The following is an 18,782-nucleotide window of genomic DNA, read 5'->3' on the forward strand; positions in this document are numbered from 1 at the left end:
CAGGCTAAGGAGGAACGCATCAGATGAAGGAGAGAGGGGAAGGGCATTCCTGGGAGAAGGAAGAGCACGTGCAAAGGCTCAGAGGCTTGAAAGGGCCTGACATAATTAGGTAGCATAGTCCCAGGCAAGACACAAGTGAGGGTGTCAGGGGATTTCTTGCATAAATATTGTTCTTGGACTTCCCTGGCAGTGCAGTGGTAAAGAATCCACCTGCCATTAACGCACAGAAATCTCTTGCATTCCTATACATGAACAACGGAAGAGCAGAAAGAGAAATTAAGGAAACTCTCCCATTCACCATTGCAACAAAAAGAATCAAATACCTAGGAATAAACCTGCCTAAGGAGGCAAAAGATCTGTATGCAGAAAACTTTAAGACATTGATGAAAGAAATCAAAGACGACACAAACAGATGGAGAGACATACCATGTTCCTGGATTGGAAGAATCAACATCGTGAAAATGTCTGTACTACCCAAAGCAATTTACAGATTCAGTGCAATCCCGATCAAATTACCAATGGCATTTTTCACAGAACTAGAGCAAGAAATCTTACGATTTGTATGGAAACGCAAAAGACCCCGAATAGCCAAAGCAATCTTGAGAAGGAAAAATGGAGTTGGTGGAATCAGGCTTCCTGACTTCAAACTATACTACAAGGCCATAGTGATCAAGACAGTATGGTACTGGCACAAAAATAGAAAGGAAGATCAATGGAATAGAATAGAGAACTCAGAAGTAAGCCCAAACACACATGGGCACCTTATCTTTGACAAAGGAGGCACGAGTATACAATGGAAAAAAGACAGCCTCTTCAATAAGTGGTGCTGGGAAAATTGGACAGCAACATGTAAAAGAATGAAATTAGAACACTTCCTAACACCACACACAAAAATAAACTCCAAATGGATTAAAGACCTACATGTAAGGCCAGACACTATCAAACTCCTAGAGGAAAACATAGGCAGAACACTCTTTGACATACATCAAAGCAACATCCTTTTTGACCCACCTCCTAGAATCATGGAAATAAAATCAAGAATAAACAAATGGGACCTCATGAAACTTAAAAGCTTTTGCACAGCAAAGGAAACCATAAACAAGACTAAAAGGCAACCCTCAGAATGGGAAAAAATAGTTGCCTATGAAACAACGGACAAAGGATTAACCTCCAAAATTTACAAGCAGCTCATGAAGCTTAATACCAAAAAAGCAAATAACCCAATCCACAAATGGGCAGAAGACCTAAATAGACATTTCTCCAAAGAAGACATACAGATGGCCAACACACACATGAAAAGATGCTCAACATCACTCATCATCAGAGAAATGCAAGTCAAAGCCACAATGAGGTATCACCTCACACCGATCAGAATGGCCATCATCACAAAGTCTGGAAACCACAAATGTTGGAGAGGGTGTGGAGAAAAGGGAACTCTCCTGCACTGTTGGTGGGAATGTAAGTTGGTACAGCCACTATGGAAAACAATTTGGAGGTTCCTTAAAAAACTTAAAATGGAACTACCATATGATCCAGTCATCCCACTACTGGGCATATACCCAGAGAAAACCATAATCCAAAAAGAAACTTGTACCATCATGTTTATTGCAGCACTATTTACAATAGCCAGGACATGGAAGCAACCGAAATGCCCATCAACAAATGAATGGATACAGAAGATGTGGCATATATATACAATGGAAAATTACTCAGCTATAAAAAGGGATGAGATGGAGCTATATGTAATGAGGTGGATAGAACTACAGTCTGTCATACAGAGTGAAGTAAGTCAGAAAGAGAAGGACAAATATTGTATGCTAACTCACATATACGGAATCTAAAAATGGTACTGATGAACTCAGTGACAAGAACAAGGACGCAGATACAGAGAATGGACTGGAGAACTCGAGGTTTGGGAGGGGGCGGGGGGTGAAGGGGAAACTGAGACGAAGCAAGAGAGTAGCACAGACATATATATACTACCAACTGTAAAATAGTCAGTGGGAAGTTGTTGTATAACAAAGGGAGCCCAACTCGAGGATGGAAGATGCCTTAGAGGACTGGGGCAGGGAGGGTGGGGGGGACTCGAGGGGGGGGAGTCAAGGAAGGGAGGGAATACGGGGATATGTGTATAAAAACAGATGATTGAACCTGGTGCACCCCCCCCAAAAAAAAAAAAAAATATGTACTTAGCATGCTACCTAAAAAAAAAAAAAAAAAAAAGAATCCACCTGCCAATGCACGGGACATGGGCCCTGGTCCGGGAAGATCCCACGTGCTGTGGAGCAACTAAGCCCGTGCGCCACAACTACTGAGCCTGAGTTTTAGAGCCTGCGAACCACAACCGTTGAGCCCATGTGCTGCAACTACTGAAGCCCGTGTGCCTACAGCCCATGCTCCACAACAAGAAAAGCCACTGCAATGAGAAGGCCGCACACCACAAAGAAGAGTAGCCCCCGCTTGCCACAACTAGAGAAAGCCCATGTGCAGCAATGAAGACCCAACTCAGCCAATAAATAAATAAATAAATAAATGATAGATAGATATTGTTCTACAGCAGTGGTTCTCAACAGGGGCTGGGGTGCGGGCCAGTGGCAATTTGCTCCACCCACCCCCACCCCCACCAGTGGACCTTGTCTGGAGACATTTGAGCCAATCTCTGGAGACATTGTTAGTTGTCACAACTGGATGAGAAGATGGAACTGGCATCTAGTCAATAACAGCCAGGGATGCTGCTAAACATTGTGCAGGAAAGCCCCCATAGCAAGGAATTATTCAGCCCCCATGTCTCAATAGAGCCAAGGTGGAGAAACCCTGGTCCAGAGGAGTGATGGTGCCGTGGTACTCAGAGCAAAGCAAAATCAATCCTAGTTGAAGACATCAGAAAAGGGTTCACAGAGAAAGGGCATTTGAGCAGCTCTCAAAAATGGATAGGGTGGACATATGTGATGGAGGGAAAGACACTCCTGACAAAGGAGAGAGCATGAGCGGGACCTAGAAGGTGGAGAGTGAGGGGCATATTCAAGGAACTGTCCCATTGGCCACGTACCTGGTTTGTGAAGAGCAGGCAAGAGAAAGGGGCTGGAAAGTTAGTTTAGGGTTAGATCTCCGTGAGCCCTAAAGCATTGAGAGTGATTCAGTAATGCAATGGGGAGCTGTGGAAGGGCTTTGAGCATCAAGAGACAGAATCAGATTTATACTTTAATTCCTCAGACTCTAACTAATTAATCAGGCAATGCAGGTAGAGGCTGGAGGAAGGGAGACCAGTGAGGAGGCCGTTTCCCTGTTCCTGGCAGCAGGTACTGCCAACCTGACCTCGGAAAGTGGCAGCCACTGTGAGAAGGAGAGGACAGTCCCTTGTGACTCCACAAGGGAGAGGAGGGCTGGGAATTGCAAGGGCCCGGACCCTGGCTACATTCATGAGAGGGTGGAGAAGGAAGAGGAGAGAAGAATTGAGGGAGGAATCCCCATCTCTGGGGAGCAGTGAGCAATGCGGGCCACAAAGTGAGGGAGCTGAGGGTGCTTGGAGGGACACTTCCCACTGACCACGACCTGGTGCCTCTGGGAGAAAGCGGGCAGGTAGGCAGCACCCACATCTGCAGTCACCAGGTTGGCACAAAGGGTGGGGCCAGGAAGATGCAGCAGGAGGGCCTGCTTGGAAGGGCCTGGATGGCACCACCTTGGCAGAGGAAAGCGAAGACTGAGCATCTGGCTCAACTTACTGATGAGGCTGGTGATGGGAATCATAATAGCAGTTACCTGACATGTAGACACTCCTATGTATGAAACAGGTAACTAACAGGGATCTACCATACAGCACAGGGAACTCCACTCAGCACTCTGTAATGACCTAGACAGGAAAAGAGGCTAAAAACACGTGGATATAGGTATATGTGTAACTGAGTCCCTTTGCTGTACAGCAGAAACTAACACAACATTGTAAATCAACTACACTCCAATAAAAATTAATTTAAAAAAAACAGCAGTCACCATTTATTGGGAGTTTACCCCGTGCCAGGCCTGGTGCTAAACACACAACACAAGACTGAGCCATAGCTGAGCCTCATTTTACCCACCAGACAGTTCCCTGGGAGATACAAAACCCGACCTCCTGTCAATTAGTTTAAAATTTAAATGTAATTTGATATTTTAATCTGTTAAAACAAGCATGCATTACTTTGGCAATTAAAAATACAAGGAATTTTTTGAATGAAAACCAAGATCTATGCACAAAAATACTGATGACAGTATTTTCTAGAATAGCAGTGTGTCTGCCATCAGTGGACCACCAACTGCACTCAGGCATTGCACTGGGCGTCTTACATGAAAACAAACAAGTATTTTCTCGGGAAAAAAGAAAAGGAGACTTTGCTTTTAACGGACTGGCATATAGTAGCAGGTCAATAAAATGTGTTGAATGAATTATTTAACTTATCTCAGTTATAACAGAAGGGCACCTGACTGGGACTGGGCCTCGGCTATAAACAAGAAACAACAGATGTGAGTCTGAGGGCTGAATCGCACTGGGCTTGTCTCTGAAATGAGTAGACTTGGGTGACGGGAAGTGGGGCTAGAGCTGCTTCAATCCCTCCTGCCCCGGATGGTGACCAGGAGCTAGGGCAGCTGAGTCTGTGATGGAGGAGCAATGTCCCAGCGGGGAGTCAGGCAGAGGGACCCTGGGAAGAGGACCCAGGAAAGGCAGGACAGGTGAAAGCTCCTGTGAGGCCGGGGGGCTTTACGAAGGAGTGCGATAGGACTCACTGAGGTCTCAGGGGCCTACAACAGCAAGCATGTCTCTGTTACTCATGAGTCGGGTGTGGGGCGGGGGGAGTGCACAGAGTAGAGGAAGCTCTGGTTCACCTGTCTCTCTCCCGCCCTCCGGGAGCAGTAAGCTGGCCAGCCAGGATTTACTCAGGACAACAAGAGATGCTCAGGAGGGCAAGACCAGCTGCACAAGGCATTCCTAGCTCCGTCTTACACCAGGTCTGCTAATATCCAACCAGCCAAAGCAAGTCATGTGGCTGAGCCATAGTTCAAGGAGCAGGGAAATCTAGTTGCCCTTTCATGGGAGGAATCACCAAGTCTCGTAGCAGACAAAGGGCCTGGACACAGGCAGGGGTAGGGGACTGAGGGCAATGATCAGCCACGCAGCCTCAGCCCGGAGCTATTTGCAATTTCCTTGTCTCGTGTACCAACTGTGCTCAAGAGAGCCCTGCTGTAAGCTAAGAGGTGCCCCTTGTGATGGATGAATGCTCTCTCCCCTGAGATTTGGACTGGGAGTCACGGGAGAGAAGTAGGGTGCAGGGAGAACACTGGCCTATGGGCTGGAAGCCTTGGGTCTTTTCATTGCTCTTAGCGTTCGACTTACTGGGTTTCAGCTCCATTTGACACCGACCGACCCTCACTTTAAGCTCTGACGCCGTAGATGACATTTTCCTTTGTGAAAGAGCTTTCCCTCTTTCCAGAACACCATTCTCTTACTGTTTTCATCCTGCCCAACCCCCCACCCAAGCAGTCCCTTCTCAGTTTCCTTTGGAGGTTTTTCTTCCACCATCTGCCCCTGAAATACTGGTGCCCTCCAGGGTGCTGCCTTAGACTTCACTTCTCACCCCACACCACGGATGAGCTTCAGAGTATCTACAAACTCCAAGAAAGTTGTTTAAACTCTGAGCTTTTCTCTGCTTGTCGATGTCTGAATTGAGGGTTCCTGGGTTTCATCAGATCCACGGAGGGGTTCAGGATTGCCAGTAGGCTCCAACCACTGCTCTGCAATCTTCCTGCTTCATTCTCATCCTCCTTCAGCCTTTGACCATCCCTCTTCCCCAGATGGCTCCTAGTCTTTATTCCACCCGAACCTCCCACCCCTCTCCACACAACTACCACTCAGTGCCACAGGTACCTCAAAACACATCCATGGCAGATAAGACAGAGCCTGTTGTCTTCCCTCCTCATGGATTCCCAAACCCGATGACCTCATCAGATTGCCCTGTCCCCTGCACAGACTTCACAAAGTTGGGCCTGCTTTCTGTCTTGCCTTCCAGTTATTTCTTGAATCCATACCTTCCCCTCCACCCCAGCTATCCTGCCTCAGTGTGAGCCCCAACATCTCTTATCTGAATATTCTCCCAACTAGTTTCCTTCACTCCAGTCTCCCCACTCCATCCTCCTCTATGATATCAGTAGTTCCTTCTTAAATCCAAAAAGATTGTGCAAATCTCCTGCCAACACTTTACCAAGGGACCCCATTGTTTTCAGGACAAAGTCCAAAGTTCTCAGCAGGCCACCGAAGTACATCATGAGCTGATTCCACCCTCCCAACCCCATCACTCCCAACAAACCCCGTGGTCCATGATTTGCAGTTCCTGCTCCCTCTCATCTTGAGATGTTTACGTGGCCCCTCCCCTTATCCAGCTCCCAAACTCTCAGCCTTTCTGTAAGAGTGAGATTCAACACTACCTCCTCCTGGAAGCATTCCTGGACCCCAGATTGGATAGGTATCCCTCCTCTGAGCTCTAATAGAACCAAGGAACTCTTCTGTCAAAGCTCCAATGAGGTTGTACTGTCCACTAATGTATAAATATCACACAAGCAGGAATATTGTTTTTGCCTCCCGAAGGCCTTATAGTACATGATACGATAGCAGGTGCTCTATAAATGTTCATTGAATTAATGAATAATTAAGTAATAGATGAATAGATGAAATGTGGATTGTACCACTTACTGGTCCTGTGATGCTGGGTAAATCTTGTACCTCCTATGAGTCTTAGCTTCCTCATCTGCAAAATGGAAATCATAGTCTAAATATTAACACTGACCGATGAATGATGGCCCATTCACATAACTGAGAATTATGTAATCAAAAAGTGTTTATCAAGACCGTGTAATAACATGGAAAATGCATATGACATTAAAGTTAAAAAAGCAGGATGGAAAAATAATTCAGACAGTGCAATTACAACTATATCAGAAGAACAACCATGCACACACACACACACACACACACGTTCACACAAGAAAAGACTGGAGGGACATGTACCGATATCCATCCTTGGGTAATGTACCTATGCATGGTTCCTCCCTCACTTTACATCCCATAGTTTCCACATTTTCTTTACAGAATGTGCATTACTTGTATGATGAAAAATTAAACTTTATTACCAAAAAATAAGAAGAGAAGCTTCTAAGAAAAGAAGCCTGCGTCCTCCTCAGTTGGCAATGTGTTGACTGCCTCCCAGCGCTCTCGAAAGGGACCTTGTTGTGTCCCTCTTGGGTCTTATTACTCCTTTGGAGAAGTGTCCGCGCCCACATTCTGTCCCTCCCACTGGCTTGCAGGCAGTGCCGGGCACCCAGGCCCAGCGATGAGGACACCTATGAAGACGCTGCTTAGAATGACCTCTGCCCCTGGTCTTGTGACAAAGAGAGGAAATGCAATGCTGGCTTCGTTACATCCTCTGACCAGTAAGTTCAGTGCAGAAGAGACGAACGTCATTCTGAAATCTTGCAGTGTGAGAACACGCTCCTGGAACCAGCTCTTTGGGACTGCCCAATTTCAAGGTCTCAACTTTTGCCCTTCCATCCCAGGAAAGGCATCCCACTCCATCTCATTTAGAGCCAACAAACTGCTAAATCAGAGAGATTGTTCTGACTCATATTGGAGGGGCTTCCAGGAAACCCGCCTTCTCATCCATCGCTGGTGGGAGTAGAAAATGCTACCATCTTCCTGTTGAGCTATTTGGCAAGATGTATTTGACCCTGATTTCCCCTTTAAGCATTTATTCAGGAATATGACCATAGGTATAACGCAAAGAATGCTCATCAAATACTATTTATAATGTAAAAAAAAAATTGGAAACGATGTAAATTTCAAAACAGAATTTAGATCAATTATGACACAATCATTAAATGAGTCACCATGCAACCATAAAATAACAACGTAGGGGAACAGTTAATGGCATGGAAACTGTGGAATATTCTTAAGTAAAAGCAGCTTACAAGACATCCTATACATAATGATCCTGTTTTGCAGTATATGTGAATGTATCTATAAGCATAGAAAAGAGACTGATAGGATAAACAAAAAACTGTTGGTGGTTATTTCTGAGTAGTCAAATTTCAAATGGCTTCTTCTTTTGGCTCATTTCTATTTTCCACATTTTCTGCAATTAGTTTGGATTGCTTTTGTAACATGAAAACATATTTTAAAGACATGTTTTTGACAACCTTTCAATCCCCCTGGGCCATCTTCTCTTCTAAGCCTCGTGCTATGGATTGGCCATCTTTTCCTTAGTTCTACGCAGGTCCACCTCTCAAGGTTTAGGGACTACGCCTAATGATGCTCAGCTTTATCCACTCTGAGTTACCATGGGAGCTTCCCAAGGATGCTAGTCATTTCTTCTTTACTAACCAATTTCTCCTTATCAGTTTAAGGACTAGAATAGCAGGATCCCATGTGTTTTCCCCTGTCCACCAACAGATGAACTGAACGGTAAGGCAAGTCAAAAAAGCATCAGACATCAGCTTGTGAGTGAATGGAATTTCTAGTTGGACTTCCCCATCCTGGGCTGCCTCAGTTCTCGGACAGGTTGTTCACAGCACAAGGCAGGCATCTCAGGGGGCAAGTGGAGGCGAGACTCAGTCCTTGTCCTGCTCACTGGGCCTTGTGCCTGGTGCATGGCTGTACCCTTAATGCAGAAGGTTTCCTTTGAAAATTTCCAAGGCAACCATCCTCTTGCAAACCTGCATGTGTGCCTGCAGGACTGAGGCCTCTAGAGGGAATCATTTTCTATTTTGCACAAAAATACCCGTGGACTAGCAGTAACCCTGTCTGCAGTCCCCAAGACCGTCTGTATCAAGAAGCCAATATCAACTTCCTCCATCAGAAAGATATTAGCTCTCTTCTATAATCTTCTCAAATGCTCTCCAACTTGCCTCTACCCCGATTCCCTCTATCTTCTCCTGGAACAAGCAACAGACTTGGACTTCAGGGCACAGAGTGGCAGTAGGTCGTGCTCAGGTTCTCAACGCCAATTGTCCATCAGAATCCCCCAGGAAAATTGTGAAAGTCCAGACATCTCAGCTGTACCTCAGAGCAATTAAATCAGAACCCCTGGAGTGCCACCCAGCCAGGTCAAGCTCTTGAGAAGCACTGGCTTACTGGAAAAAACTTGAAGTGGATTTTTTTTTGGTTTGCTTGTTTGTTTTAAGTTTGGCTTTAAGGTTCCGTCCCTCTGCTTATCGCCACACAATCTTAACAAGTGACTTTCCTTTTTTCCAGCCTGGGTCTTCAACCAGTTCAATGTTTTCTAGACAAAATTACACCGTGAACTGGAAAATCCTATAAATGTTCTACCACTGTCCCCAGAATGAGAGAGTAAAAGCGACACAGCCACTGTGACCAACAAAGAGTGGAGGGAAAAAAAAAAAAAAAAGAGTGGAGGGAGAGGAACAAGCACAAGGTACTGAAAATTTGGCTCACGGGGCCATAAAACAGTGGGTGAGAATTACAGGTCTAGATGCTCCCTGAGATTCCTCTCAGCTCTTAAAATTGATGTTCTATACATGCGTGCAAAGCTGGCAGAAAGATAAACCTCTGTGCTTCCACATGGTTCAGAGGGGATTGTGCATTGCCTAAATATCATGCTATTTATTTTTTCGAGATTCAGGTCATCAGGCTCAGAAAATCTGCTGTTATTGGCACTCCCTCCTCATACCATCTTGAGTCCTTGCTTTCCATGCACTTAGGCAAAACCTTTTAATGATTACCAGCCATTTCCAACCAACTGGCTCCACTGAGAGAAATAAAGTCACTCAGCCAGAGAAGGAAAAACCCTTTGAGGATTTTAAAAACCTCTTACCTTTCCCACTTGTCCAGCCTCTTGTGCAAAGACAAGCCACGTGCCATTTTCTTCTGCTGAAAAGCTGTGCCACCAGGTCTGCTGCAGTAGAAAGAATTCTGGGTGAAGCCCAAGAAGACTTGAGGTCAAGACAGAGCTCCACCACTTCCTATTTGCTTAAAGAAGTATACCCTCCTCAAGCCTCAATTTCCTCATCTGTAAAATGGGGGGAATAGTCTGTTGAAATTTCCTCACAAGGTTTTGTGAGGATCAGTTGATAAAGTGCACCTGAGAACAATTAATGAACTCATTATTTTAGCCAAGTTTCTTGTTAGGTCTGCCCAGCTTACATCCTCCTGTCCTCAGACTCTGTGGTTCACTCAGGACAACTGCATCCCCCTGGCCATGCTCATTGGTTGAGGGATGGCCATATGACCCAAGCTGGTTCTATTGAGAAAAAGAAGTTCTCTTTCTGCTGGGACCTATCTTGTCCCACAGGGAAGAGGCAGTCCAAAGAATGAAAACAACACAGAGAGAAGCAGAACAAACGATGTTTAAAGATAAATTTCCAATGTGTGAGCACCTGCATGAATTCCTTCTTTCATTCTTTAATTCAGCTAGTTATCAGGTTCCTCCTATATTCTATGTCCATTTCTGGATGCCTGGCATTTTGTGATGAAGAAAAGAAAGACCCTACACTCCTGGAGCTTGCATTCCAGTGGGAACCCCAGCTAATAAATACCAAGTAGACACAGAATACCATGCCAGGTAATGAGAAGTGCTATGAAGAAAAATTAAAGCAGGGTAAGAGATGAAGACTGAAGGATAGGTGTTATCTAAGTAGAGTGACAGAATCCAGCTCTACCTCTGGACTTTCAAGCTCCGCAAACCAATAAAGCCTCATTGTGCTAAGCCAGCTTAAATTGGTTTGCTATCAGTTGCCACCAAGAGTCTTGATGGGTACAGTTTTACCAATGTAGGGATTGGTAATGATAATGATGATGATTATAATAGCAGTACAGAAGCCTCCTGTGAAGGAACTAGATCACACCCCTGGGAATTTATGTCTAAGATATTTATGCCAATGGAACAGCCCAAGGACGAGAAGTTATCAATAGATTTCCAAAAGTATTCTCTGTGGAGTTAAATGCATAAAATGGTCATTCCTCTGGATTCATCCAAGGCATCAGTTCACTTGAAAACCAGAGATTTAACCTTAAAAAATGTGTTTAGAAAGTTGAAGACATTGATCATCAAGTTAAATCACCAAGTTGGTCATCTGTGGCCACTTGGTAACAGCAACATTGCCAGACAAACACCTGTCACTTATATGGATTTAAGGGAGACTCTAAAAGCATTAGGAATAACGAAATGCAATTAAACAGCCAATACCCACAGTCGGTCGATTTCCTACCATTCTTACCACATAGTGAGAAGCTGATAGTCACACACTCTGACCTTGCCCAAGGTCATTTGCAACCAGACATCAAGGGTGAGAGCGCAAATGCACAATAATATCATCACTCCCAGTTTTCTGAACTTGGGTCCTTCAATTTTAAATTCCTAACACCAAGAAAATTTTGAAATGTTTTATAACTCACCCACACATACCACACACACACACACACACACACACACACATGAATTCTGGTGTGAGGACTATTATTTAAGGGATGCCTCTACCATGGAGTCTTCCCACTTCGAGCTTTTAGAAGGACGTTGGAACATTCTTCATCATTTTGATGCATAGGATGCAAAACCAAATAAAGAAAAATGTGAAATTGGAATTTCTATCATTGTCCTCCTGGGCAGCCACACCCACACTGTGAATAATATTCGCCTTACTCAGACTAAGACGTGTGCAAGCCAAGATGAGCCTACTCAAAAAACAAAGCAAGTGCTTCAAACCTTCCTGTAACTGCTGGAATTTTCTCGTGTTTCTCTTCCACAAAATGATTGCTGAGATACTGCATTACCTGCTGGGAAAAGGTGTTCAGTATTACGGAACTAGACAGCATGAGGACCCTTTCCAGAATGTCAAACAGGTATTGTCTTCTGCTGCTGGGCTAGTTTAAAGTGATGCACACTAGGGCTGAAATAAACTTTGCAAAGGCAGTATTCTTTCAGGAGTGCTATGATTATGGTTTTGGCCCCTTTCTGCACCAGAATCTTGACTCCAAGAAACATTTATGACCTACTAGATATAGAGTGATAGATGATAGATAGATAGATAGATAGATAGATAGATAGATAGATAGATAATCTCTATGTGTCCCTAGTAATGTTGGAACATGAGATGTTATATGAGGAAAGGACTCTATAATCAAGCTAGTTTGAAAAACACTAGGTTTTTTTTTTTAGAAAAGACTTTTAGGTGATAATACACATTGGTTAAGTAGAGCCTTTTAAATGATAATGCACACTGTCAGTGAGGTATGCCAGGAGTCCCAAATGTATCTTATCAAAATTTTTTAGGTGGGAATACCTATATATACCCCACAGGGCACAATATGGGACAAACTGAACTATAACAATATTCAGTAGAATTCTTTATCCCCAGACTTGGGGATTCAACACAAAGGAATAAATGAGAATGTTTGAACTCATGCACTATCTAAAGAGATAAAAAGAGATTATACTCCTGGTTTAACGTAAGTGTAATTAAATCCAACAAACTACAGACTTAAAAAAAAAAAACGAAAAACAAACAAAAAAAACTTCTCTACTTATGAACTTCCAAGTTACAAACTTTCATAGATACAAACAAAAGCTACAAAACAAGATTGCATGAACTCGGCCTCCACCCAACAGATAGCACTAGATGTAGCACAAGTTCCTTTCAGTCTGGACCATAGGCTCCTTTGTTAATAAGTGGCAATGTTACCTCTTACTTTTTTTGTTGTTGTTTTTTGGGTTTTTTTAAATAAATTTATTGATTTATTTGTTTGTTTGTTTATTGGCTGTGTTGGGTCTTCGTTGGTGTGCAAAGGCTTTCTCTAGTTGTGGAGAGCAGGGGCTACTCTTCATTGTAGTGTGCAGGCTTTTCATTGCAGTGGCTTCTCTTGTTGCGGAGCATGGGCTCTAGGCACGCAGGCTTCAGTAGTTGCGTCTCGTGGGCTCTAGAGCACAGGCTCAGTAGTTGGGGTGCACAGGCTTAGTCGCTCCGCAGTATGTGGGATCTTCCCAGCCCAGGGCTCGAACCTGTGTCCCCTGCATTGGCACATGGATTCTTAACCACTGCGCCATCAGGGAAATCCAACCTCTTAGTTTTGACATAGTTTGCAAGCATGGTTAATCCCACTGTGCCCAGCAAGTATGAGAGCAGCAAAAGTTTTAAAGTGGTTGGAATAAAAGTTGTGTGATTGTGATGGAACTAAAAGAAGAAGTCATAAAAGATTGAAAGTGCTGAGAAAAAAATAATGACTGCTGTGCTCGTGTGCTGTGATTCATTCCAAAAGGATGCACAGTTCGGAAGGACAAAGTGCTTAGCATGCAACCTGCTATGCTTACGCCATCCCTGATAATCAGCAAGAGGGGAGGGCAAAGAACAAGGCAAGAACTTGAGAGCAGGAGGCTACAAGATGAGCACTGCCAGGGGCTGCCCGTGAGCCAGGTATTAATGCAGGACAAAGCTGGGACTCTGCTCAAGGACCTAATGGCAGAGTGTGGTGAACGTGCTGCTGTTGAAGTGTATATTCATTCATTCACCACCTATTTTACTGTGTCTAACATGAGCCAAACTTTACTTGCTGGCTACTGGGAACATGTTGGTGACTAAAACAGACACAGCCCTTACCCTTGAAAAACTTACAGTCAGTGGGAGATGGGGATAGATACAGGTGATAAACAAGAAAACATTAAAGTATAAATGTTGTGAGTGCTATGAAAGAAACAAAACAGGAGGCAGTGATGGAAAGCCAGGGAAGGGGAAGTGGGGTGGGTGGTAGTGTAGAGTGGATAACCCTGGAAGGATCATATGTTCCAGGCCCTTGGACTCTGCACAGCATCACAGCGAGTGGGGAAAGTGCAGCTATCATGGTGGCTGAGGTGCTCCAGGAGATGCAGGTGGAGGCAGGAGGGAGTTCTCAGCTCCACAGGCTCCCTTAGTGCACTGAGCTACTTGGAGAAAAGATTGCCCATGAAATACTTACCAGCATGAAGAAGAAGCATCTGCTGGTTTTACTGTTTCCAAGGACGTGTACTCTGATTAAGTTATGCTCCCAGGGCCTTGGTCCCTCTGGACTCAAACAAATAGACTTACGAAGAATGTAACCTGTTCTTTAGCAGAGGAAGTACTGTGTGCTATCTAGCAAGGCTGTGGTGTTAATTTTTAATTTCTTATCACTAAAGAACCAAGGAAGTGTTTAACTGGATTTAGCTGAGAGAACTGTCTGTTAACCTGGTCTGGGTTTTTTCTTCTTGGGAACCTAGGAGTCTGCTGAGTATCTGCTGTTCTTCCTACAATGATCTTGACCCAGGCTGGTGTGCACTTCCTGTGTCATGGCCTTGTGTTTGCAGACAACCCCTAGTTTTTATTTAACAGATCAAAATTTAGTTCAGCATTCATCCATCATCCATTTATGATGCTGTGTTTGCTAAGATTAGGTTTGCCTATGAGTAGTAGCAAATCCAAAACAACAAAGGCTTTAAAAGATGGAAGTTTATTTCTCTCTCAAATAAAAATTGAGAGATGAATAGTCCAGGGATAATGACAGCTTTGCTCCACCAAATCCTCACGAAGCCATGCTCCTTCTCTCTTGTAGCTCCACTAAGCATGGTGTCTGCCTCATGAGCCAACATGGTTGCTCCAGCTCCAGCATCTATCCCTCAGACTGCAGGAGAAAGAAAAATCCTTTCGGGCTTCCTAGGTGGCGCAGTGGTTAAGAATCCACCTGCCAATGCAGAGGTCACGGGTTCGATCCCAGCTCCAGGAAGATCCCACATGCCGCGGAGCAACTAAGCTCGTGTGCCAAAAAAAAAAAAGAAAAGAAAAGAAAAGTCCTTTCAAGGAAACTTCCTGGTAGCTGCACTCACCTCTTCCACTTATATCCCACTGGCTAGGACTAGTCATAGCCCATACCTAGCTGCAAGGGAGTCTGTAAATTTATTCTCTATCAAAAATAGAAGAAAAAAGACCTGCCTTATCCAATAAGCTCTGCAAGTTATCTGTTACCGGTTTTGTCCCCCAGTTTCCATGGCTCTACTGTGCTGTTCTTCATCTGTATCCCTACCTCAGCTCCCTCTGGGCTCTGTCATCTATGAGAAGTCATATCTCCTTCTTCTTTGGGAGGAGAAGACACATTGTGATTTTGTCAGAGCTGAAAATGACCCATTGGGCAAAAGCTTAGACACTAGGATGTGTCCCACGAATTATTAGAAAATCATGTGTCTAGACTGCAGTAGCTCATAAATTTATCATTTACCATCTTAATGTCCACTGTCCTATGGATTGAAGTGGTAATATTATTAGAAGGTCTGAGCAAGGGAGAAAAGAAGGTAATTAATTTTTACAGAAAAGCCATATTATGCCTCACATGAATTTGGAAGCACTTTACCCACTTAGAATCCCCTAGAAATAATGATTGGCTCAGAGTAGTCATTGACTATACTACTTCACTCAACACCTATTTCTTCAGCATCTACTATGTGTCTGACATTACTTAAGTACTGGGCATTCAGCACTGAACAAGATAGACAGGGTCCCTGTCTTCATGGTTCTTGTATTCTAGTGGTGGAGAGGAAGCAAGCAACAAGCAAAAAAATCAATAATATATTCTCAGATAGTGGAGAGAATGACTGGAGTGGGTGGAGGACTATTCTAATAAAAGGTGACATATATTATTGACCAATAATAATTGCTAATTCTTACATAAGTTTACCACGGGATAGGCTTTATCCTAAGACTTTACGTTTACATTGACTCATTTAATCCCCACAACAATTCATCCACTCAGGCACACAGGTTCCTTACCTTGCTCAAGGTGGGAAGGCTGGGATTTGAACCTAGTCAGGCTAGCTCCAGAGTACTTGCTGTTAAGGCTACATGAGAAGATCCTTCTGAGAGAATAAGTAGGAGCCAGCTTTGTGAAGACCTGGGGAAAGAACATTCCAGAAAATGGGATTTGCGTGGATAAAGGCCCTAAGGCTGGACCAAGCCCAAATGTTTGGAGAACTACAGGAAGGTCAGCACAACTGAAGTCTGGAGGTGGCCAGTTAGGCAGAGAATATGAGAGAAACAGACTGAGGTCTGCCGACCCACAGCGGGGAAAGCCAGCCCAGGTAGGAAACTTCCAGTCACAGAAGCAGGTCAATGTGCCACCTTCTTCTCCACCACTCAGCCTGTTTCAGTGTGACACTACTGACCCACACTCAGCCACAAAGCACCCAGGGCCATCTGCCAACATTGATACAAAAGCCCTCATTGTTCTTGAAGAGGCACCATTTTTTCTTTTATAATGTCTCTCCTTTATATTGTGGCTGATCACAGGTGATTTCAGGGCTCCTTGGAGGAAAAGCCCATACCTCACGTCCCTGTGTTGTACTGCAGTGTATCAGCAGGGGGTTTCTCCACACTCCTGACCACGAGCAGGAGGAACGGTGGAAGGCATGAGCTCCCAGAGGTCAAGTGGTCTGCCGCACACACCTGTGGCTGGCGGGCCCTCTTTCCTTGGAGGTGTCTGCAATGGACACCGAGCTCACCTCCTCAGGTGGGTGAATAACAACACCTAATATCGCCCCTGGATCAATGGTTCACTGAGGTCTGGGACAGCTGTTGAGAAGTATCAGTAGAGACTCTGCCCAAAGAGTAACAGTAACACAGGTTCCCTGTCCACAGCGACATCTTGTCACCCACACGCTTATTCCACGAGACACACATCACCTTCTTCTCATTCTGCTACTTGAAAACCTTCAAAGTCTCCATTCCTATCAAATAGAGCAAACACTCCCACTGCGCACATGGCTTTTTTTTTTTTTTTTTAACTATATAAAAGTTTATTTAACAAAGTTCAGTAAGAAAATGTATACGACCCAATTTTTATCGCAGTAAAATATGGAGGAGGGACCCGTGGAAGCAGTTGATTTCTCTGGTGAACACAGCCATTTTTCATACTCGTTCTAAGGCTTCTAACATGATGATACTATTTCCTCGTATTACCACCATCCCAATATTGTTCTGTTGTCCACTAGTTGCCATCTCCACACATTCATCTATCACAAGATTCATAAAGGGATCAAATCCCCGCAATATTCCTTGGACATGTCTGCCACCATTTAATTTCAATGATAACTTCTTGTCCATAAATTTCTTCAACTCGGGAGGGTGAGCTTTGCTCATGATGTCTACTCGGCGAGCTCAAAGATGCCTCCCCGCACATGGCTTTTTAATGATCCAATTTCTGCCTCAATGTCCAGCTTCATCTGCCAACACTCTCCATCATGCCCACTTTCTCCCTCAGGTCACGCATTTTATGATTCCCCAAACACACAGTGAGCTGATTCAGGCTGTGTTCTCTGTCTGGGATGTCTTCCTGCCTTCTCTGTCTTTCAAGTTTTCACTCAGTCCACATCATCTGCAGAATCTTCTCCGACCTCCCCAGGCAGAGTTGTATGTTTTCTCCTGCCTAATCAAGCAGCTCCTTGCACGTCATGCTGTAATGCTCATTTACCATTTTCTCCATCACATGCACTGCCATTTTCTCCAGTTTCTATTTACTTTTGTCCTTCAGTAAAATTTTAGAGTTTTCTCCAGAAGGCTCTGGCATTTGTCCTATTCAGAATTATTCTCAAGTACCATTATGTAGGTTTTACTACCTTTGTGAATGGAATTTTTTTCTCTATTATATTTTCTAGTTAATAATTGGTGAGATAGTGGACTTTCTGTGGTTTTATTTTTTAATTCTATGCACATAAGGTAAAGAGTCATCTGGTTCAAAGATAAACATCAAGTTCCAGCCTTCTTCCTCCCTACTTCATTAACCCATCCCCAGAGGCAACAAATTTTAATTCTTTTGGATGATTATTTTGGTATTTACCTTGCTATCTCTAAATACCATGCTTATCCTGCTTATACTGCTATTTCTTGATTGATTGTTTGTAGGGATGATCTGTTAACTTCCCACTAAAAATGAGGGGCTAGCTCTTTCCTCTCCCTTCCCCTGCACCCCACCCCCACCGATACACAAATACTTTCCATCCATATTAGTTTACTAGGGCTGTTGCAACAAAGTACTACAAACTGGATATCTTAAACAAGAATTTGTCTCACAGTTCTGGAGGCTAGAAATCCAAAATCAAAGTTTCGGCAGGGCTGGTTCCTTCCGAGGGTTGTGAGGAAGAATCTGCTCCAAGCTCTCTCCTTGTTTCTGCTGGATTTTCAGCAATCTTTGGCTTTCCTTGGCTTGTGCCAGCTTAACTCCGGTCTTCACGTTGTGTTCTCACTGTGTCTCTATGTCCAGATTTCCCCCTGTGATAAGGACACAAGTCATATTGGAGAAGAGCCCACCCTAAGGTGACCTCACCTTAGCTTGATCCTCAACAAAGACCTTATTTCCAAATAAGGTCACAGTCACAAGTTCTGGGGGTTAGGACTTCAACATAACACCACCCTTTCAGAACTATATAATTATATCCTCACTCTGGTTAGATTAATGTGCAGTATTTACATTGCAATGAACCTATTACTCGGTTCCTCAGAGCTGAGCCATGTAGTTCCATTTCCTTTCCTGAATCATTTTTATATCCCTGGAATTAATAATTATTTGTTATTCTATTTGATTAATTTTTTATGTTCTTATCACTAATTCAACTCAAAACTCCCTGCCAGTTGTCTAAATCTTTTTTCCTCACGTTCACTCATCTGAGCTGTTCTGTCATTTTCATCTTGATGAATTCCCCCTTCCCAGGCCTTCTGATCTTCACTAATCCGGTCAGATCGCTCTTTGGAGGATG

At 44.0% G+C, this 18,782-nt stretch overlaps 1 protein-coding gene across 1 annotated transcript; it reads right to left on the reverse strand.

Annotated features, from left to right (window-relative positions):
* Positions 1-16,817: 16,817 nt before the first annotated feature.
* Positions 16,818-17,195, reverse strand: LOC130845976 (small nuclear ribonucleoprotein G). Its single transcript, XM_057723888.1, has one exon. It carries the CDS (start codon positions 17,167-17,169, stop codon positions 16,939-16,941), a length of 231 nt encoding a protein of 76 aa, XP_057579871.1. The 5' UTR covers positions 17,170-17,195; the 3' UTR covers positions 16,818-16,938.
* Positions 17,196-18,782: the final 1,587 nt, after the last annotated feature.

The sequence above is a fragment of the Hippopotamus amphibius genome, chromosome 2 (genome assembly GCF_030028045.1).
Source record: "Hippopotamus amphibius kiboko isolate mHipAmp2 chromosome 2, mHipAmp2.hap2, whole genome shotgun sequence".
NCBI classification, from domain to species: Eukaryota; Metazoa; Chordata; class Mammalia; order Artiodactyla; family Hippopotamidae; genus Hippopotamus; species Hippopotamus amphibius.